Below are 23317 nucleotides of genomic sequence, written 5' to 3' on the forward strand. Positions count from 1 at the left end.
GCCAAGAAGTCTGCCAATGCTTGTGCTTTGATTGCTGTCCTCGGCTGATATTTGATGCCGAACTCTGATAGTTCGAAGGCCCAGGCAGCCAATCTTCCTGACCTCTCTATTTTGTCGAGTACTTTCTCGAGCGGTTGGTCAGTTAGTACTGTGATCTGGTGGGAGTCGAAGTATGGCCTCAGTTTTCGTGCAGCTACCACTACTGCATATGCGACTTTCTCGATGAGCGGGTACCGGGTTTCGGCCCCTGTGAGTGTTCGGCTGGTGAAGTAGATTGGCTGTTGCTTCTTTTCTTCTTCCCGAAGAAGCACTGCGCTGACGGTTCCAGGGCTAACTGCGACATATAGGTACAGGGTTTCCCCCTCCTTTGGTCTGGCCAGTGTCGGCAGTTGAGCTAGGTGGGCTCTGAGTTGCTGAAAAGCTTCTTTTTGCTCCTGTTCCCATATCAGTTCGGGATCCACTTTCCTCGGGACCCCCTTTTTCTTGACTGGTTCTGCTTCTCCTCCGGGGAGGTTCTTTGGTTTCAGTGCTTTGAAGAAGGGGGCTCCCTTTGTTAGGTTATGATACATATGACATTTACATAAATCATGCGGAAACAACCATTAACCCAGGAAACATATTATTTACACATAATCATATAGCATAATTAGATGCATACTCTTTGTTGCGTGCCTTCCCTAGCTGCGCCCGAACTGAACAAGAACAAGTCTTTTAGGACTCCAAGTGTCGTCCCTCCGTAGATAGTCCACAGCACGTCCGGATCCGCCTTAAGATTGACCAACTAGAATCGCCCTTAAGGTACTAGAAAATTCGGCACTTTTGAGCAAGATGTGTGTTTTAATTTTCTCTCAAAAAACTCACTTTTGAATACTTTGAAACTTGTGTATAAATTATGACCCCTAGGCCTTTATTTATAGAGTTATGGAAAAGGAATCGTAATCCTAGTAGGATACGAATTAATTGAAATTAGAATCCTACATGAATTCTATTTAATTAATTTATCCAATTAGGAATAGAAACTTAATCATACACTGACTCTTGTAGATTCAGGAATCACGCATGAGCACAAACTCACACACACACGGCAGCCACAAGGGCTGCCCATGCGCGTGCGAGCAGCAGCCCGCGCATCACGGCCCACGCAGCCGTGGCCCTTGGCGCGCGCTGGGCCTGCCTTGCGGTAGGCCTGGGCGCTGCCTTGGCTGGGCTTGTGGCGCGCATGCTTGCTGGGCGATGGCCCCGGCTTCGTGCTGGGCCTTCGTCCGGCAAGCCTCGTCCGATGCTAATTCGTACGATACGCTTCCGATTAAATTTCCATTTCCGGAATCTATTTCCGATACGAACAATATTTAATATTTCCGATTCCGGAATTAATTTCCGTTTCGAACAAATATTTAATATTTCCGTTTCCGGAATTATTTTCCGATTCCGGCAATATTTCCGATTCTGACAATATTTCCGTTTCCGGCAATATTTCCGATTCTGGTAATATTTCCATTTCCAATAATATTTTCCGATACGTACCATGTTTCCGTTTCCGGCAACATCTACGACTTGGATAATATTCATATTTCCGATACGATCCATATTTCCGTTTCCGGCAATATCATCGTTTCCGGAGTATTCATTTCTTGCCTGTGACGATCTTATCTCCCACTGAAACCAAGATCCGTCGGTTCCGAATATTCATAGATGGAGTATTTAATGCCATTAAATACTTGATCCGTTTACGTACTATTTGTGTGACCCTACGGGTTCAGTCAAGAGTAAGCTGTGGATTAATATCATTAATTCCACTTGAACTGAAGCGGCCTCTAGCTAGGCATTCAGCTCACTTGATCTCACTGAATTATTAACTTGTTAATTAATACTGAACCGCATTTATTAGACTTAACATAGAATGCATACTTGGACCAAGGGCATTATTTCCTTCAGTCTCCCACTTGTCCTTAGGGACAAGTGTGCATTTCCTAATTCCTTTGTCGCTCGATGCTTGCTCTTGAACATAAGGTAAGAGTTGTCATCCTTATTATGTCCAGAGGTGTTCCTCGGTTTCAGAGTTCAACTGATCAAATAAACAGATAATCATAGCCTATGATTCATCCGAGCACGGCCATGCATTTCACAGTTTCTAGCTCTCCGAGTGGCCTTGTACAACTTTTAAGCATCTCATCCCGATTTATGGGAGGACAATCCCAATCTTGCGATCTTGAGATTAGACTTCGTTTGATAGGTGATTACCTGAGCGTTGCCTTTATAGCCTCCTTTTACGGTGCGACGGTTGGTCAACGTCAAAGCAACCAGTTCTCAAACAAGTAATCTCAAATCACTCAGGTATTGAGGATTTAGTGTCTAATAATTTAATGAAATTTACTTATGACAGACTTTCATCTCTTACAGTAAAGTTTCATAGGTCTTGTCCGATACTAGTCTTCCCAAAGTAAGTATCTATGCAAATGATTATGACATTGCCATGTCCACATAGTTCAAGAAACAGAACTACTAGTCATCTTGCATTCTAATCGTCTAACGTTTTCTATGCGTCCAATTTTATAGAAAACTCCGATTAGGGACCATTTTCAACCTTTGACATTCAAGTTCACTTGATAGACATTTCTTAGTCACAGGACTGGTCCTGACAGTCTATCTTGAATATATCGTCAAATTTGAAGGGACTCATCATTTAATACTAAACCAAGATTAAATGGAATATGAAAATACATTTCATATATGATAAATGTTCAACCCCAATGTTTTACAAGCATGGGCCTCAAACCCATCTTCTAAAACAGTTCATGGAATTCAAAGCTATGCTTGATTTCCAGTGCTACAATGTGAGTGTTGCTTCTCACTTGTTGCATAGGTTTAGTTATCATGCTTTGCCAATCTTTAATATCCTTTTCATCGAATGTTCTTCGAGATATGATAATAAGATCTTTTCGAGTTTGTTTATTATGTGATCTAGTCTTTCTTACTTCGATGGTGGTTTTACTCATTTTGCAATGAAGAACCATCAAGTTAGCAGACGTTTTTCTTGCTTCAAGAGTGGTTCTACGCATTTTTCAATGAAGAATCATCAAGCCAGCAGATAGGTGATCTACCCAAGTTCAGTGAAGAACTTTAAACAACCCTGTTTTATTGCTTCTTAGGCAATAATTACTTTTACTTCAACTGTATAGGTTGCTAGTGATGCTTTGTTTGGATTTACCTATCCAAGCAGTTCATAGATATGTGGACGACTCTCCAACTATATCTTAGAACATAGAAATTAATATTTTAATTTCCCACGCAACAACTCATGGTCTCCAATCCATGTTGCCATTTCAAAACACGATGCTCTATAGCTCGTCTTTATCAATGGTTAACTCCAAAGGGTCTTGCTTGATCCTTTGCCAGTGTTTATGCGTGTAGCATCAATATTTAGCGTATCTTTATTTCCTTGAATCAAGAACTATTCCTATGTACCTTTTCAAGTACCATAAGTATTCTTGATCTCAATCTAGTTGATCTTTACTTAGATCAATAGAGATTGGTATATGTTCGTCATGCCTAAAGTCATACGATACGTTTTTGGCGATCCTCATATTATATCATACATGATAAATTCTTTTGCAGAATAATTCCTAATTGAATTCTATTCATGTAACTTTAGCTTATTCAATTTCAGCAGATACTGAATCCAGCTAAATTCTTTGACATATAATATAGGTTAAGAATCTCATTTAGACTCTTTGATGTTTAACTTAGTAAATGCTTATACATAGTTCAAACATCCTTTACTTAGATTTATTCACATGGGTCGAATATCTCCAAAGGAGTCTTTCGTGTTTGATTTAGTAAATGCCATTACTTAATCCAAAACAATATCATAAGATCTTTGTAAATAGATCTTAATACCCAGTATGTACTAAGTTTCGCCATGGTCCATCATTGATGAATAATTTCAAATCTAAGTCATTAGCATTTGAATGTTATTTCACAATAGAGAGATATGTGTGTAATACACATAGGACCAATTAAGTTTTAAGTACTCCCACTAAACTTCTTATATATCTATAAGAATCATGTACATTTTATGAAACTAAAATACTTATTAGCTTCACTAAAATACATTTCTAATTCCCAATTGCTTGCTTAAATCTGTACTTAGATTTCATAAGCTAGCTTTCCTTTTCAAGCATTTATTTGGATCCACAAATCCTATGACATACCATGTACATAGTTTATTCCAACATTTGATTGAGGAATACGTTTTGTCATCCAATTGCCATATGTACCAATATGCAATCATTGCTTGAATTATAGACTTAAGCATTACGATTTTGCATGAGGTTTCAACACAATCCATGCCATGAATTTGCTTGTAACCTTTAGCAACTAATCTAGCTTTGTGTGTGAACACAATTCCATGTTTGATGGTTTTTATCCTTAAAACAAACTTGCAACCAATAGGTGTGAAACTATTCTTGCAAATCAACAAAATTTCAATTTTGTCATCAAAACATTGAGTATGTTTTATGGCCTCTAACCATTTAAAACATTTGAGTCTATATATGGCCTCTAACCATTTTAGGGAATCTGGGTTTCGTCATAGCTTTCTTACAAGTCACAAACTAATTAATCTACATGATAATAGTTTGACTGCAAGTTGTAGGTTTCTTCACTATTTAATAGAAGAATCTCATAGTTTCATTGACCTGATCTCTATGTTTCTTCACTATCTAATAGAAGAGTCTCATAGTTTCAGTGACTTGAATTCTATGCCTACTTGGGTATAGAACGTCAAACAATAGAATATCAATAGCCACTTGAAAGTCCTTTGAATATTTTGTTCTCCTTGAAGCACTTGTAAAGTCTTCTAAGAGATATCTATTCTTTAAAGCCACTTCTAAAGTCCTTAAAGAATAAGTTCGGATTTTCTGAAGCACTTCGAAAAGCCTCCGGAATGTCCGTTTATGTTTGTTGTTCGCCTCGAAAACTTTCGAGGTCTATTTTCTCCCACTTGTCATTTTGGAAAGAATCTCCAAAAGGACATTATTTTGAGCAAACAAACATTATGTGCTCAAAAATTCGTGGTAGAAACAATACCTTGTGTCTCATTTGAATAAATCACAATGAAACATATATCTAGACTTGAGCCTTAGTTTGTTGAATAACAAACACTAAGCTCCCACTGAGTTTAGCAACTCTTTAGATATATATATAATTGAAAAGATATCCTGAAATTACTTTTCAATAGCTTTGACGAATTTGGTTTAGTTTGGTGGTAGTTGAGCATTTTGTTTTAGAAATTATAGGAAAAGTCTTTATGATTCATCATTGATCGAATCAAGTACTAATCGACTTCGATCATTCCAACTTAGATATGCCATATCTTATGGACCTAGATTGTGAAATTACAACACACAATCATTGATGATCATATTTGGTCTCAAGTAATCATCAACATGATCTAACCTAGATCTTTATGATTTCTTGCCAAGTGGATTTTATACTTCTGAATCTTTGAACTAGCCAAACTTATATCACATTTGAGTAAATAAACCTATATTCACTCAAATCCATGTGAAATAATAAAGTCATAAAATCTTTCTTTAGCTTTGAACTCTATTGTCTAGGCGTTCTTATCAATAGTTCATATCTTTTGTTACTTTCAACAAGTAAGACTTGTCGTCTTAAATTGATCTAGAAATCAATCAACTTTCAAAAGTCCATTAAAATAGAGCTTTTGAATGTTAACTTGTTGATATGGTCTAAGCAACAATGCCAAAGATTTAGTGGAACTCAAATCAAGGGGTTGATTTGAACCTAGTAAAGTTCTTTAAAGAGTTGTTTGTTTTAATCAAGCATATTGACTCAACCAGTAATTGACCATTTCATTCAAATAAACAAACAAACATTGTTTTTGTTTTTCTTTGAATGTGAGTCTTTCTGTGTTTGAAGCAGAAATTTAGGTATGCTGATTATGGAACAAAATAGCCATTAAGTTCCAGCCTTTGAAAGGACTTAAAACAAACTTAGATGACCCTACAATTAATGTAGCATTGCCATGCTTCATTTCCCACTTGTAGGTCATTAGTGTATCCTAGCTTCCATTGTTTGAGTTATTACCAAAGTAAGAACCTCAAGCGGTATATGATACCAAGGAAGTTTGATTGCTAGGTCACTTCTCTTTAAACATAAACTTATAGGTAGAAACGGAATCGTAAATTCCTTTCATTGTTCCTCGTTTTCCTATTTCTTGTACCCTTTCTTATAGTCTTAAGAATTGAATTCTTTAGTGTTGACTTTTATACTTTGTTAGACATGTCCAATGTCACCAACAAGGTTCTTTACCATTTTAATTTATGTTGAATATTTTGTTTCAACTAGATGATCTTACCAGAAGCTTCTAAAGTTCTCTAAGCATCGATCTATTCGAATGTCTAGGGACTAGACTCATTCGAGAATTAAATGGACAAAGATATTAGGTTGTTAACCATTGGTAAAGCTGAGCGTATTAAACTCAATGCTTTATGATCTCAAAACAACATTGTATTTTGAATTCACAAGCACCAATTTGTTTGCCATTCGATTTTGATACTCGAAAACAACCATAAAAGTCGATATAAGAAACGTACATTTTAAATTGCTCACTTTCTCTCATTTCCGTGAATCTTTCTTGGATTCACTACCAATCGAGGAAATTTACTGTTACCTTTCTAAAAGGATTTATTGCAGTGCAAGATATTTAATTATAAACAATAATTAAAACATACATTGAAGCATGCAAAGTCTAAACATTTATCATGAATAATAACTTGAAATTAAAGCAACCATGCAATTCAAACAAGTTATTAGCATTTTATTCGAATTATGTGTTCCGGCAGGTGTGAATAAAATGATTCCAAGATCCTAAAACCATTGAAGAATTAAGCACAGTTTGTCGACTCAATTCTAAAACATTTTAGGTAAGCAAAAGCCTTTTGCTAATAGTCTAGAAACTACTCTTGGTTGATAGGCACGTCTAAGAACTTATTAGGTAAACCTATCGATTTTGCCACGACATAAAAGGACTCCTTACTTATATCGTTGAGTTTCACCAAAACTAACATGTACTCACAATTATTTGTGTACCTTGCCCCTTTAGGACCAATAAGTAACACCTAGCTGAGCGAAAACTATTACTAGATTGATGTAAAGGATATCCAAGCAAGTGTATATTTTGGCATGGCACCTTTTAACTCAATTTTTAAGTTTGGAACTTTAAGGCTCTTACTATGTTGGTTAGATTTTAAGTGAACTAAAATCCTTAATCATGCAACATAATCAAGCTTTTGATCTCATGCATTTTAAGACATATTTAAAACAATAAATAACTTAAAACATGCATAAGATATTTGTGATCTAGTATGGCCCGACTTCATCTTGAAGCTTTGACTTCAAAGTCCGTCTTGAAAATCTCCGTGGGAGGCACCATTTTCTTCAAATAGGATAAGCTATAACTAATTACAACTATTTGATGGTTCGCAGACCATATTTGAATTGAAAAATAACTTTGGTACTTTAGACCAATTACATTCAAATTAATGGTACGCAGACCATATTTTCTATCCTATTTGGGCCATACTAGTCACTTCATAACCTGCAAAACAGTACATATACAATATATACCATTCACCCATTCATTATCATGAATGGCCCACATAGCTGGTTAGTAAAACACATTATGCATCACGTAAACATTTGCAGCAATTAATCAAGGGCACCAATAATCTACCAATTATTCAGTCCTTATTAATTCTAATCAAGTTGTTTTAACCTTAAGGATTTGTAGACCTAATCAAGAGTTTATGACTAAAAAGCGCTCCCACTCAAACCAATAAATTCATATGCTTTACTAATTTTAAACATAAAATTGTATTTCTAGTCTAACCGGAAACATACAAATTTAATTAAAATTTAAAGCTCATATCAATTTATAATTGAATCCAAAAAATTTAATTTAATTTCAGTCGCATTTAAATTAATTCATCATTTTAATTTTAGTAAAATAATTAGAATAAATACCATTTATTATAATTATAATATTCAAAATTAAAATCCAAGAAATTAATTCAAATTATTAATTTTAAAATTAATTAAAATTACGTGAACTGAAATTTTCAAATTAAACATTCAAAACGATCTAATCGTAACGCAAACACCCTACGCGTTGCACGCCCATGGGTCGTACGCACACAGCCATTGCTGGCCATGTGCGCGCAGCCCATGCGCTCGTCGCATAGCTGCTGCTGTCCTATCGCAAGCCTCCGCACAGCGCCCCATCGCACGCGAGCTATCGCTCGCAGTGCGCGCGCGCGAGATCGCTCGCTGGGCGCGCGACATCGCTCGCTGGGCGCGCTGGCTCGCTCGCTGTGCGCGCGAGCCATCGCTCGCTGGGGCGCGACATCGCTCGCTGGGCGGGCGACATCGCGCGCTGTGCGCGCGAGCCATCGCTCGCTGGGGCGCGACATCGCTCGCTGGGCGAGCGACATCGCGCGCTGTGCGCGCGAGTAGTGCTGGGCGCAGCGCTCGTGGCACGCGAGCTTGCGCTCGCTGCGCGCGAGGCTGCGCGCTCTTGTGCGAGGCAGCGCGCGTTGTGGCGCAGCTCGCTTGCTGCCCACACGCGACTGCCTTGGCTCGCCATTCGCCCATGCCCATTCGTTCATTGCTCGTGGCACACGACACAAGGCAGGGCTGCTGCCTTGTGCTCGTGCACTACGCCCTTGCTCATTGCATTCGTGCCGCACGGGCGACGAGCTCCCTTGCTCGTCGTCGCATGCCCGCATTATACAACACCCCTTAAGGGTAACACGAAGCGTCCATTGCTTCGTGCGTGCAAGTTATTTGAACGAATCGCATAAAAATTTAAAATTTATATTTAAAATTAATGACAAATTAATAAATATTATTAATTTCATAATTTTAGGGCGAAAAAATCGAAAATTTATTATCCAATTGATTTCCGATTGTTATGGATTCAAGTCTAGGTCATAAAAATTTAAAATTTATCGTAAATTTACAATTTTTATGGTGGTTTTTAATCATAGGTTTCTAATTAAATTACAATTAATTATGAAAATCAAATTAATTCTAAATTATTCTAATTTTCAACAAATTAATCATAATTAATAATTAGATTGCATAATTAACAAGACTAGGCATTCAAACTTGTTAAACATATGCAGTAGGTCAATCAAAAATTCAAGATTTATCAACAAGAATCGCAAATATTTAATTTAACATCTTAAATTTACGAAATTTTGCATTCGAAAAACTAAAACCTTCGAAAAGTCATAGTTAGGCTTCGAATTTGAGAATTCTGGGTCACTCAATTTTAGAATGCCTTTTACATGCGGAATTGACACAAAAGTCACTCAATTCGGATGAGTAATGAAGAAACTGCCGAAAAACTGCGTACATATAATTAAATAAACGCAATTTGCAATTAATTAACAATTACGAAAATTAATCACCCCTTTTAATTCTTGCAAATTTGTAATATTTAACCATGTTCATGCAATTTAGATTATGAAAATAATAAGGGGCTCGTGATACCACTGTTAGGTTATGATACATATGACATTTACATAAATCATGCGGAAACAACCATTAACCCAGGAAACATATTATTTACACATAATCATATAGCATAATTAGATGCATACTCTTTGTTGCGTGCCTTCCCTAGCTGCGCCCGAACCGAACAAGAACAAGTCTTTTAGGACTCCAAGTGTCGTCCCTCCGTAGATAGTCCACAGCACGTCCGGATCCGCCTTAAGATTGACCAACTAGAATCGCCCTTAAGGTACTAGAAAATTCGGCACTTTTGAGCAAGATGTGTGTTTTAATTTTCTCTCAAAAAACTCACTTTTGAATACTTTGAAACTTGTGTATAAATTATGACCCCTAGGCCTTTATTTATAGAGTTATGGAAAAGGAATCGTAATCCTAGTAGGATACGAATTAATTGAAATTAGAATCCTACATGAATTCTATTTAATTAATTTATCCAATTAGGAATAGAAACTTAATCATACACTGACTCTTGTAGATTCAGGAATCACGCATGAGCACAAACTCACACACACACGGCAGCCACAAGGGCTGCCCATGCGCGTGCGAGCAGCAGCCCGCGCATCACGGCCCACGCAGCCGTGGCCCTTGGCGCGCGCTGGGCCTGCCTTGCGGTAGGCCTGGGCGCTGCCTTGGCTGGGCTTGTGGCGCGCATGCTTGCTGGGCGATGGCCCCGGCTTCGTGCTGGGCCTTCGTCCGGCAAGCCTCGTCCGATGCTAATTCGTACGATACGCTTCCGATTAAATTTCCATTTCCGGAATCTATTTCCGATACGAACAATATTTAATATTTCCGATTCCGGAATTAATTTCCGTTTCGAACAAATATTTAATATTTCCGTTTCCGGAATTATTTTCCGATTCCGGCAATATTTCCGATTCTGACAATATTTCCGTTTCCGGCAATATTTCCGATTCTGGTAATATTTCCATTTCCAATAATATTTTCCGATACGTACCATGTTTCCGTTTCCGGCAACATCTACGACTTGGATAATATTCATATTTCCGATACGATCCATATTTCCGTTTCCGGCAATATCATCGTTTCCGGAGTATTCATTTCTTGCCTGTGACGATCTTAGCTCCCACTGAAACCAAGATCCGTCGGTTCCGAATATTCATAGATGGAGTATTTAATGCCATTAAATACTTGATCCGTTTACGTACTATTTGTGTGACCCTACGGGTTCAGTCAAGAGTAAGCTGTGGATTAATATCATTAATTCCACTTGAACTGAAGCGGCCTCTAGCTAGGCATTCAGCTCACTTGATCTCACTGAATTATTAACTTGTTAATTAATACTGAACCGCATTTATTAGACTTAACATAGAATGCATACTTGGACCAAGGGCATTATTTCCTTCACCCTTGTCCGAGGCTTTTGATATGAACCTTGTTAGTGCGGCTAACCTGCCGGTTAGCCTCTGCACATCTCTCTTGGTCTTCGGCTCGGGTAAATCCAATGCCGCTTGGACTTTGTCTGGGTTCGCATCAATTCCTCTTTCGCTCACCATGAATCCGAGGAACTTCCCTGACTTCACCCCGAAGACGCATTTTTTTGGGTTCAGCTTCATGCTGTATTTCCTCAGATTTCCGAAGGTCTCTGCCAAGTCTTTGACATGGTCTTCCTCCTTGATGCTTTTTACGATGGAGTCATCCACGTAGACCTCCACGTTCCTCCCTTTCTGGTCGGCGAAGACGTGATCAACTAACCTCTGGTAGGTGGCTCCGGCATTTTTCAAGCCGAAAGGCATCATTTTGTAGTTGAACACTCCTGCGCTTTTGATGAACGCTGTCTTTGCCCTGTCATCGGGGTGCATGAATACTTGGTGGTAGCCTGAAAAGGCATCCATGAAGCTGAGCAGTGCATGGCCGCTGGTGGAGTCAACCAATTGATCTATCCTTGGCAGGGGATAGCAGTCTTTGGGGCAGGCTCGGTTCAGATCTGTGAAATCTACGCACATTCGCCATGAGCCGTTCGCTTTTTTGACCATCACCACGTTGGCCAGCCACTTCGGATACATGCATGGTTCGATGAATCCGGCCTCTTGCAACTTTTTTACCTCCTCGGCGATGGCTTTGTTTTTCTCCGAGGAGTAATTTCTCTTTTTTTGCTTGATTGGCCGAGCTTCAGCGTTGACGTCCAGCTTGTGACAAATCAGCTTCGGATTTATCCCTGGCATATCTGCTGCTGACCATGCAAAGATGTCTTTGTGATCCCTGAGTAGTCGGATCAAATCGATTCGGAGCCCCGAGCTTAGGCCCTTGCCTATTCGGACGCTCCTGTCTGAATTATCTTCGAGGAAGATATCCTCCATTTCTTGATCTGGCTCAGGAGACAGGGTTTCGGGGCGAGCATCAACTTCTGCGGGAGATAGGCTGCTCGTGCTTGCTCTTCTCCTTTTTGCCTCGCTTTCCTCTCCCGTGGCTCCTTTTTCTTCCTCGGGGTCGTCCCCTAGTTTGGGTTTTCGGACAGGAGTGTGGCAGGTTCTTCTCGCCACTTCTTGATCACCTCTGATTCGTTCGGCGAATCCTGCATCCGAGACGTATATCATCAGCTGATGGTATGTGGAGGGGACTGCTTGCATCTTGTGGATCATGGTTCTTCCCATGATTACGTTGTATACGGAATCGCAATCCATCACTAAAAATTCGTCCCGAAGGGTTTTTGCTGCTTGGCCTTCACCCACCGTGACTGGCGGGGTGATCTTTCCTCGGGGGATAGCTGCGGATCCGTTGAATCCGATCAGAGGATAACTGACTTTCGTCAGTGCTTCCTCTGATTCTTCGAGGATCAGCTGTTCGAAGCAGTTTCTGAAGATGATATTGACGGCACTTCCTCCGTCGACTAACACCCGATGTACGTTGTGGTTATTGAGGTCCATGGAAATGACTAGGGGATCGTCATGTTTGTACTGGACTCCGAAACAATCATCAGCAGTGAAGGTCATGTTCGGGGGGTGTGGCTGGTTGTCTCCCACCGCGCTGAAGTTTACCCGATGGGAGAGGGCTCTTAGGTGCTTCTTGCTGGCCTGGCCAGACTTCTGCCCCCCGAACACCACCAGGATGTCGTTTTTCTTGTGTCCTGTTGCTTCGTAGACCCTCTTCTGGGGTTGCTCATGTTGTTTGCCACTGGCGGCCTTTTCTTTTTCCTCCCTTCGGTCTAACAAGTACTGTTTCAGGTAGCCTCGGCGAACGAGGTCCTCAATATAGTCTTTCAGCGAGTTGCATTCTTCGGTGTGGTGACCGAAGTCATCGTGAAACTCGCACCACTTGTTCTTGTTTCTCCGAGCTGGGTTGGACTTGAGCTTCCCCGGTAGTTTCCACTTTTCATCATTTCTGTTGAGGCTAAAGATTTCTTTTCGGGGCAGAGCTAGTGGAGTGTAGTTAGTGTATTTGGGTTGAAGTTCACCCCTTCTCCCGTCTTTCTTCGGGCTCATCTCTCTAGCTCCTACTTTCTCCTTCCCCTTCCTTGAGCTGCCCTCGGGCTTGCTCTGGGTATTCTTTGTGTCTCTCGGATCCGATGAACGCATCGGCCATTTGGAGCACGTCAGCTATTCTGGAGGGGTTCTTCATTGAGAGTTCGTCACGGAACTTCCCTTCCTGGAGCGCGTATTTCAAAGCGAAGATGGCCACGTCTGGCTGCAAGTTTGGTATGTTTGTTGATTCCTTCATGAATCTGGCCATGAATTCTCTTAGACTTTCGTCTCTTTCTTGTTGGATTGAGGTCAGTTCTGCTGTGGTTCGCTCGGGGCGATTGTTGCTCACGAACTGTGTGCAGAATCTCTTTTTCAGCTTTTTCCAGCTCTTGATCGATCCCTTCGGCAGCGATCTGAACCACTCTCCCGCCACTCCGGTTAGCGTGGTTGGGAAATATTTACACCAACATGCTTCGGAGTAGGGACTCAAGAACATTTGCTGCTCGTAGGAGATGACATGATCCCTCGGATCTGTGATTCCGCTGTAGGTTAGGTGCGCTGGCAGTCTTACCTTCGGTATTTCTTCCATGATCAGCTCGTCCGAGAAAGGGGATGGCGTGGGAGTCATGATTCTTTTCCCGAGTCTAGCCCTGATGCCTTCGTTTGCCGAGGTTCTGTGATTAGAACGTTCGGGCGTACGATGGGGGCTAGGGGTTCGATCATGCCTCCTGTCTCTTCTTCTTTCTCGGCTACTGACCTCGGGTCGTTCGCCAGATCTGCTTGACTCACCTACCCCGAGTCTCGTATGGATCGAAGGTCTTAACCTTGAGTGGACCGAGGGCCTCAACCTGCTGAGCACCGAGCTTCGGATCCGAGTGTTACGAGTAGTCGATTCGCTTTGGAGAGCTGTTGGAGTAGGCGATGGTCTCGCAAACCAATCTGGTTGCTGTTGTGCCCTTTTTTGGGTGTCCCACGTGCTTTCCATCCATCTCGACGTCAAGTGTGTACCTGTCAAGGGAAGGAGTTCTCGTTCGGGTCTGGACACTTCTACACTGGGTGGCTCGTTCAGCCTTCGCCTGGTCCTCCTCTCTTCTCTGCGGTCCTTTGCCAATCCTTGCTGCTTCTCATTGAAGAGGAAGTTTTGCATGATGGTCATGGCCGCAGTGAGCTCTTCCCTAGTTGGAATCGGAGGTCCTGCGTTTGTGGCGGTCGTAGCTCTGCTTGGCTGTGACCTCGCCATCGATTGAGGGTGCTCCTCTTGGTCAGATTCTGAATCTGACCGCACCATCATATCGTCGTCATTGTTGTTAACAACATCATTAACCATTTTCGCGGAAAGAGGTGATTGATGTCTTTCAAAGGCTTTGAAGTGTTCTTCCCCACAGACGGCGCCAAATTGTTCCGGTGTTGTAAAGATGGAAACAATGGGCTTCGAATGAAGGCCCTTTTGTATGTGTTGAAGATCTTGCTTGTTTGAATGAGTAGAGTCCGAATTCACCTGCACAAGAGCAAAGTCACTAGCCTCGGGGGTGTTTCCGAGGAAAGCCCATCCGATGCCTAAGTAAGAACGATGCTCGGATTCTAGAGAGAAGTTCTCTAGAAGAGTAGTCTTAAGGCGATAAATTGGACGTACCTTGAGGTGTGAGCCTTGGCGGCCTATTTATAGTGTTTGCATAATAAATGCCCATAGGTCATTTATTGCTTTTGGGCCTTGGGCCTTGATGGATGGCTGACTAGCCATTGGTAGGTTTGATGCTGTTTGTTTAGAGCCATTGGGCTTTGGACTTAGTGGCCCAATTGAGAATCAATTGGGAGCCCAAACAAAAAGTATTCTGTATTGTAATATCTAAGTTTATTACATTACTTAATGACAAAAGTATAAACAATCACCTAGAATAATGAGACATGTATATATAGGGAAAAAAAAGTATGAGCGTACAAAATTTGTAACATGATAAAAGGTTGATTTGTTTATCAAATATAAAGACACTAATACTTGAACTCTTGAAGGGAGAAAGTTTTAAAGTAAGAATTTGAAAAGCAAAAAACAAGTACTTCGTAATAAGTTGGAGAGAAAAGGGAATCGGCCCCTGGCATTTAGAACTTTGGTGTCTGACACCTTGATGACTGACAAACACCGACTCCACTAGACAATATTGTACTCCATACTACAATAATAAACATATACCTTTTCTTTAGGAAAAATTGACATGAATAATCTCAATTTTCACCAATCTTCTCAAAATGATCATAACTTTTATTATTTTAGAATTATCCAAACTTTAGAGGTACCTTTTAATAGTTTAGTAGGAACACTTGACAAGAGGGGGGTGAATTGTTTCTTGGGAACTTGGGTAAGTTTCTTGCGGAATTTAAACAATAAAGAGACTGAGAATAATGAGCGAAGAAAGATATAAAACGGATGAACCTTCTTGACCCTAATCAAGAAGAACCTCACTACTCTTTTGTATTGATGCAATATCTCTATTACAAATACACTCTTTAACTCGAGTTCCTCTCGAACACGAGTTCCCCACAGCAATCCCCTTTGATTACTGTGTTCCTCTTTCTCTCTCTGACTTAACTCTAAGTCGCTCCTTTTCTCTTTGACTTAACTCTAAGTCGCTCTGTTTCTCTTTGACTTAACTCTAAGTCAATTAAGGATCACTCAACCCTCAAACCCAAAATACAATTTGATATAAAACTCTAGTACGTAATAAAGCTCAAAGTAATAAGGAACTCAAGGGACACTCTTTTGAAAACTGATTCTCTTTTAAAACGTTTAAGCTCTTAAGATATATTTTGCAAAGATCAGTTGTGTGTTTTGAAAAACAGAAACTCTTCTCCTTTTATAGGAGAGTTTTACTTAGGGTTGGGTACCCATGTTCTCCTCAACTACCCACTAACAGTTACTGCTCAGTAACATGGGCATAGTTGGAGAAAAACAGGGGAGACCAAATCAAAACACTAAATGCACGTTTAAACAGAAATACGTGGGAGAGTTTCAAGGAACATGAAAAATCTTTTACTCGAGAAACAAGAAGAAGGAGAAGTTGAGATTATTCATGTCAAATTTCCCTTTCTTTTATGTTGTTTATGGGGCGGGCCAAGGCCCTGGTAAGCCCCTCTTGGATCGGCCCCTGGTTGCAGCGTGCCACCTTGGTAGTATGATTGACAACGTTGTGGTAAACGCAGAAGATCAAATCTAGATACCTGTCGATTCTTTCATACAGTTTCTCACATATGAAATTCATCATAATTAGGACTGCTGCGTTTAACTTTGCTGAATGTTAACATGAGTACGTATATGAGTTATATGATTACAGTTAGGATCAAAAAGCTGCAAAAAGAGGCTAGAAATTCAGTAAAGAAAGTTACATGCACATATTTACCCCAACTTCCTTTTACTGATCGGTTGTGTTGTGTATGTTGTATCTACACTTGATTGTTTTGAGCAGGGGAAAATTCCATATGATTAATCCTAGATCCACTCCCCATTGACAATTCCATAATATTGCTGCTTCTATTTGATGGAGTACTTCCCCTGCTCGATCCCTTGTCCGTTTGCCTCTTCCTAAACCGCTTCTTGATTTCCTCTTCCTTCTCATCCATAAATGATAGAAATGTCTGAATACGAGAAGACTTTGACCTTGATGTAATTTGGCCACTGGGTTCTTCTTCTTCCTCCTCGGGAGTGTGATGGCGGAGGAACTGCTTCACTGTAAGTGCAAAATACACAATCAGGGCAACTAAGCAGGCTATGCCACAGACAAGGAAAAGCCCCCAGAAGCTTTTCAACTCAAGCCTGTTTACTTCAAGTTGTGTGTCCTGTGTGCTGCAAGCTTTTCTTATTAGCCATTTGTCATGGATCTTCTGTAAGTCGCCGTTCTCTGAGAGCTTCAGTAAGGCCGTTGACATGTCTACCGCCAATGGAGAGTCTTGGGGAAATGCCTGCGGAGTACAAGAATCGAATTTATAAACTTAGACTGGCAATAACGGACAGCAGTATCTGGTAATATAAACAAGGCTTGAAAGATGGCTGTTGGCCGGGATGGGCTGGGCCGAGTCCCGACCCGACACGAGCACGAAGTCATGGGCCGTGGGTCGCATTTTATTTATTTTTTTGGAAAAAGCACGACAAGGCACGGCACGACTCAATCTGGCACGACAAAACACACTACTAAATATAGTAAAATTAGGCTTAGGCACGATGGTTGTGGGCCAGGCTGTCCCGAGTCTCGACCACGAAGTCATGGGCCGTGGGCCATTTTTTTGGAAAAGCACCACAATGCACGACTTGACCCGGCCCGACAAAACACACTGAAGATAGTAAAATTAAGCTTAGACATGATGGCCTAACACGGTGGCCCGTGGCTCTGGGCCTTGTTTTGATTTTTTTGGCCCGGCACGATGTAGAGTGGACTCGGCCCGTTCAGGCCACGACCCATGGACTCGGCCTGAAGCCCGGCCTGGCCAGATCCACAGTCATCTTTAGGTATGACTGGCTTATCCGCATATAGCATTAGCATATTCTCAAGTTGGTTGTCGAAAGAGATACTTACATATCCCCAGCCATTTTTGGTGAATTCTTGACCAACAATGGTGAATTCACACCTAGACGAAAGGAAGAGCTCCATGTATGCCCTCTCAGAAACAATGGCAGCAATCCCACCATTCTTGGGACCCTTTGTTAGGGCTTCAGCATACTCATTCTCGGAGTTAAGAGGGACAAGAAGGGACATAGGAACATTCAGCTGCTCATTCAAATAATTTACAGAAAATGAACCTGCTTGGTATCCTATTGGTTCTCTACTGTCTATCAAACTCTCTAATCCTTTGACATGTGAAGTAAGTTGATGCACAGTTAGCATGGAGGTCAGACTCGCAGTGTAGCTAGAATTGATAATCAAAACTACAAACAGCCATATAATTAGCACAAGCCGCCCTAATGTGCTCACTGTATTCTCCCCTGCATAATAAGATGAAAGAATATAAATCATCACAAATCATTATCACTACGTACACTCATCGTAAGGAATATATAACTGCTTAGCTAGCAATAGTCTTACTTACTATGAGCAAAGAACCAAGTTGAACAGCTGAACCTGAAAAAGCATAATAACATATTCAATAATATTCAAACCAAACATGAAAACTAGGGCACAAGAAAAGAAGTGAATTGGCACTTGCCATAACATGGTTGCAACTTGCTTTCTGGGTGGACCGCGGAATTCATCATTAAACCGATGCTCAAGAATCCAAACTACAGCTCCCACAACGATGAAAGATGCACCAGTAACAAACCACATCATTGGAGTGAAAGGTCTCAAGAAAGCCCAGGCATTAGATTCCGTGGTCTTAACAGGGGCTACAATAACTAGACCTGACTCAATATAAGGTTGTGTAAAATCTGCATATTTTGTTCTATCAGTAGTAATTGAAACGTCACCAACAACTGCATCAAATACCTGAAACAAAGCAAATAGAAAAAGCTCATATGAGCATATAGTATACTTCTCATGCTTTAGTAGTAGCACAAAGCTAGAAGACGTAAAATAAACATTCTATACTTACTCCTGTGTTAATTTTCTCAATAAGCTCATTGATGTTCGGGTTATTTTTCCCATTCCCAAAGGGAATCAACCTATAAGGAACGGCATATGGAAGCAAATTAACAGCAGAAATGAACACATCAATGCAGTATCCAGAGAATGTATCGGTGCTTGTTGAATATGAAATGAATTCTTCGTAACCTACACGCCATGGAACTCCAATTCTTAGATGATTCCCGTTGTTAGGGAATACCCATCCACGAGGCTTCTCTATGGTATGCCCTGGCCAGATTACAACGGACAGCTTTTGACTTGAAATTGACTGATTAGGTGTTATAGAGTGTAAAGATTCTGGTGGCCTTGATGATAAACCCGAAGAGTTAGACCAGTATCCTATAGTATTATGACCAGTACCGACCACGTTGATGATATCAAAGGCAGGATTAATCAAGTTCCTATCCGAGTCATATTGAACACGGCCTGTTAAACCATTCATTCTGACTTGCCATATGTTGGAGAGCAAGAGTTCTCCACCATCAAAGGTGTTCATTTCTTCAAGGTGCAAGTTTTTGTCTTTCAACTGACTTAACAAAGAGTTATTAGAGAATGATATATTTCCTCCTTGATGAAAGTATGCATCTAAGGCACGGGCAAGGATCCAAATAGTATCATAGGCATAAAGACCATAAGTATTCAACCCAAATGAGCCAACATTTTCTCTCCTAACCAAATCTGCCCACCGAGAAACAAACTTTTTCTTGAGCTGTGAGTTGGGAGTGTGAACACGAAGGGTTAGTAGACCTTGGACATTATTAAGTGCAACCGGAGAAGGAGGGGAATCCGTGTCTATAACATCACTAAGCCAATTTGTAGCAATCCAAACATACCCTCTATCCAACATATGAAGAGAGCGAGCAATCTCAAGCACCTCTAAGCCATAGTTATTGTAAGTATGAAGAATAATGATCCTAGATTCTTGTAAGGAAACCTGAAACAGAACATTCCTTATGTCCTCTCGGTTAAGCTCAGGGTTCATACGAGCTTTATAGCTTATTGTACATCGTCTCTCAGCCAACTTATCTCCTAAAGCAGCAATCCCATTCCTACCATAATCATCATCAGTGTAAATGGCGGTTACTTCCCGCCATTCATAGTAAGTCAGAATGTCTGCTATCGCGGCCATTTGGAAAAGATCATTTTGGCTTGTCCTAACAAGGAAAGGATACTCAAGGGAGGAAAGGGTTGGGTCAGTTGCTGCAAATGACAGCAAAGGGACTTGGAGTCCCTTTGCAACCTGAGAAACTACATGAGCTATCACAGATGACTGTGGACCTATTATTGCCACTACACCACTCTCTATAATGGTCATTGCTGAAACAAAATCAAAGCAAATTCTAATAAAAACCACTGCTTATAATATCGAATAAATTTGCAACAAAAAACAGTGAAAAAAAAGAAAAAAAGAAGAAAGTGGGGGTTAGTTAATTACCCTCAACAGCTCCAAGAAACCCATTGTGATGGCTATCCTGTATTGAGATGTTAAGCTTGGTTCCCTGAAGAACATGTGGGGAGGAATTTACATCATCAATGGCTGCTTGAATTGCAAGTTTTGCAACCTTACCAATTGTGGAATTGAAGGACATTATTGCTCCAATGTTGACAAATTTAGGTCTTGTTGAAGGATTTGAATCAACCCCAGTTGCAGATAATATCCCATTTTGCAATACTAATAATCTAAAAATTAGCAAAAACCCAAGAACCCTAAAAATCATGGTGGATTAGCATAAAAACAATCCACTTCCCTGCACAATAAAGTTGCACAAATCACTAAAACCCCATAAAAACCCACTTTTGATTTGCAAAAATCAAGAACAATTTGTTTAATTTGAGTTAATGATAGCAGAAAAGCACGTGGTTGAGAATATCCAACAAATGCATAAAGTTTAAATTACTGGACAAGAAGAATAAACAACATGAAGCAAACATTTATTTTTATTAAATTACTTAAAAATTCAATCAGAAGCAGAGAAATATTTTCAAGTTATAAACTTTTTTCTCATAAATAGTATCACAAGTATTTTTTTTTAATTGAGAAAAATGGAACCTCAAGAAAAGGTGAAATTATTACCATAACTTGCAAGTAGCCAAAATTGGGATGCTTTTAATCAGGGATTCACAGTAATAAATTTGCAGGAAGTAAAGTAGATTCTGTATTTAAATTCATAGGAGCACATATGAAAAGGAGAAGAAAGGCAAAAAAAACTTTAAAATTAAATTTAAATGCAAGACATTTATTTATGCTAAACTTTGTAATTTAGCATTTGACAACATTCTCAACTGTAATGAGAGGACTGTTTGGAAATGTTTGCCACACAACTCAACAAATGTGGATGCAAATTTGACGTGATATAAAAGAGAAATCAACAAAAGCCTTAGATAAGTCAAGCAAGGTTTGTCTTGTTGAAACGTTTGCATTAGAGGGGTGGGGAAAATATCCCATCTGATTAGATCCGATTTTTTATATTTGGTTTCATATCGAATTTTAAAATTTCTCTTCATATCCGATTTCTATTTTTAAAAAATTATTAATGTATGTTAAGCAATCTCCTTTAAAAAAAAAATCTCAATGTTTATCCGAACCAATTTTTTAAGTTTAGATATAATGGATCGGATATTCGAAAATTTTGGGGCAATTTCAATTTTCACTTACCATTTCTTAATAAAGCGCAATTAATTCATGGGGCAAACAATAAGACAAATGAAGTACATAACAAAGCTAAGCCTTTGTTAGGCAGAGGAAGGAAATTTTCTAACAATTTTTTTTTTTAAATATAATTAATAATAGAAGTATTACCTCCGTTTTATATTATCTTTACACTTTTCATTTTAGTCTATTTTATAATGTTTTTTATACTATTTTTTGACAAGAAAAATTACTATATTACCTTTCTTACCCAACAACAATAAATTCTTTTTTTTTTTTTTTTTTTTTCTTACCCTCATCTAATTTTTACACATTTCTCTTACTTTATCCATATTTTTTACACATTTTTTTCTCTTTTATCTTAATATTTGTACAATAGTAATTACAAAGATCATTTTAAATTGAAGGTAGTAATTTGTAAGCATTGCCTCACTTAGTCACCTATCTAATAATAAAATAATAAAAGTTCCAAGTCGTGAAAGGAACAAGGGACAAAATTACAAGTCTATGTCAACTTCTACAATAGACCCCATGGCCATGGCCCCACCACTCAAAAAAAAATGGAACCCATTGTCTAATGTCAACTTCATGAATACGAGTAGTATGGAACTATTGACTATGGAGTCTTATGGAGTACGGAGTACAAAACTATAAAATGAATTCCCATGTTTTTTTTTTTATTAACAAATGGATACTAATGTTTGTTTTTCTATTAACAAATGGATTCTCATTTAGGGTCCATTTAATTTGACGAAATTTATTTTATATAAAAAAAAAGTCCTAAAATACATTTTTCAAAGAAAAATAGAACTTCAAATTATTTATTTACACGAGAATTTATACAGAAAGAAAAAAATGAGAATAAATGTGAAGGGATTGATGGGAGAAGGGGGTTAAGGAGGGAAAATGGTTTTTCCATCCTTTCAAACAGAAAATATTTTTTACCCTTGAGAGAGTTATTGAAAAACTATTTTCCACCTCTTAGGCTCTTACCAAACACAGACGTCGACAAATGAGTTAAAAAGGACAAATCATTTTTCAGGAAAACTTTTACACCAAACAAAACATTTCATTTAGGCAAAATTGTCAAAAAGTACCTTGTTTTTGTCTAAAATTGGAAAATAGTACCTTAACTTTCTTATTTTGTCAAATAGCACCTTGAATTAAAGTAGTGTATTAAAAATGGGACCTTATTACCACATTCCGGCCAATTCTTCAATTTACCGGCCATTCTTTCATGTTTCCCTCCAAACAAAAGTGCGTGTGGAACAAACAAAGCCCAAAACAACGCGCCTGGGTTCCTCTTATAACAACCAAAAATTTGCCCCAAAATTTAGATCAAACACACATTTTTTTTGGAGGGAAATCAACTGATTTATTGGGGGAAAAAAGAAAGAAGCTGGTTTCAAGATCCAAAGGTATGATTTTCTTACTTTTCATCTCTTGAATTGTTTGGTGCAAATTGCAATCAATTGAATTCCATTGTTGTAACTGATTCCAATTGCAGATGTCTTCTATTTCTCATTCATCTCTTCGAAGATTTTGCTCTCCCTCCACATGTCACTGTGGACTTCCTGCTGCTGGGCCATTAAAGGCGTGGACAATGCAAAATCCAGGAAGAAGGTTCATAGCCTGCAAGTTCTATGACTATGCAACCGGCAGAAGGGGGTGCGGGTTTTTTGAGTGGGTGGACGAAGGAATCCTTACCAACCAATTGCTGCTTGAAAAGAGAATTTTGCAATCCCAAGTTGATCTACTTAAGAGGGAAATCAGCAGGCATGAGGAAGATAAGTTCAAGATGTTGGCTGACATTGAAGAGTTGAACACTGGGGTTGTTAAGGTTATTGTGAAAACAGGGCTGACTGCCACACAGTTGGTGGTGTGTGCTCTTGCCTCTGTTGTTGTTGGGATTGTAATGGCTAGACTGTATTAGGTTGTTAGAGTAGTTTGATGTTTGATGTTTGATGTTTGTTGTTAGAGTAGTACGTAATATGTTTGATGTTGTTGGGATTGTAACGGCTATAATGTTTGCCTATTTGTTA

At 39.5% G+C, this 23317-nt stretch overlaps 1 protein-coding gene across 2 annotated transcripts; it reads right to left on the reverse strand.

The window, feature by feature from the left end:
- Positions 1-16268: 16268 nt before the first annotated feature.
- On the reverse strand, positions 16269-21039 carry LOC110791039 (glutamate receptor 3.6). Of its 2 annotated transcripts, XM_021995802.2 has the most exons (7): positions 20700-21039; positions 20061-20373; positions 18594-19942; positions 18210-18487; positions 18093-18124; positions 17582-17988; positions 16269-16970 (listed from the first exon to the last, which is right to left on the reverse strand). In XM_021995802.2, the coding sequence occupies exons 2-7, from the start codon at positions 20341-20343 to the stop codon at positions 16455-16457; spliced, it is 2865 nt and encodes a 954-aa protein (XP_021851494.1). In that variant the 5' UTR covers positions 20344-20373; positions 20700-21039; the 3' UTR covers positions 16269-16454. The 2 variants fall into 2 exon arrangements, with proteins under 2 accessions (XP_021851494.1, XP_056696766.1); XM_056840788.1 differs by having other exon boundaries at positions 20061-21039.
- Between the last annotated feature and the right edge of the window lie 2278 nt (positions 21040-23317).

Source organism: Spinacia oleracea, chromosome 3, assembly GCF_020520425.1.
Source record: "Spinacia oleracea cultivar Varoflay chromosome 3, BTI_SOV_V1, whole genome shotgun sequence".
NCBI classification, from domain to species: Eukaryota; Viridiplantae; Streptophyta; class Magnoliopsida; order Caryophyllales; family Amaranthaceae; genus Spinacia; species Spinacia oleracea.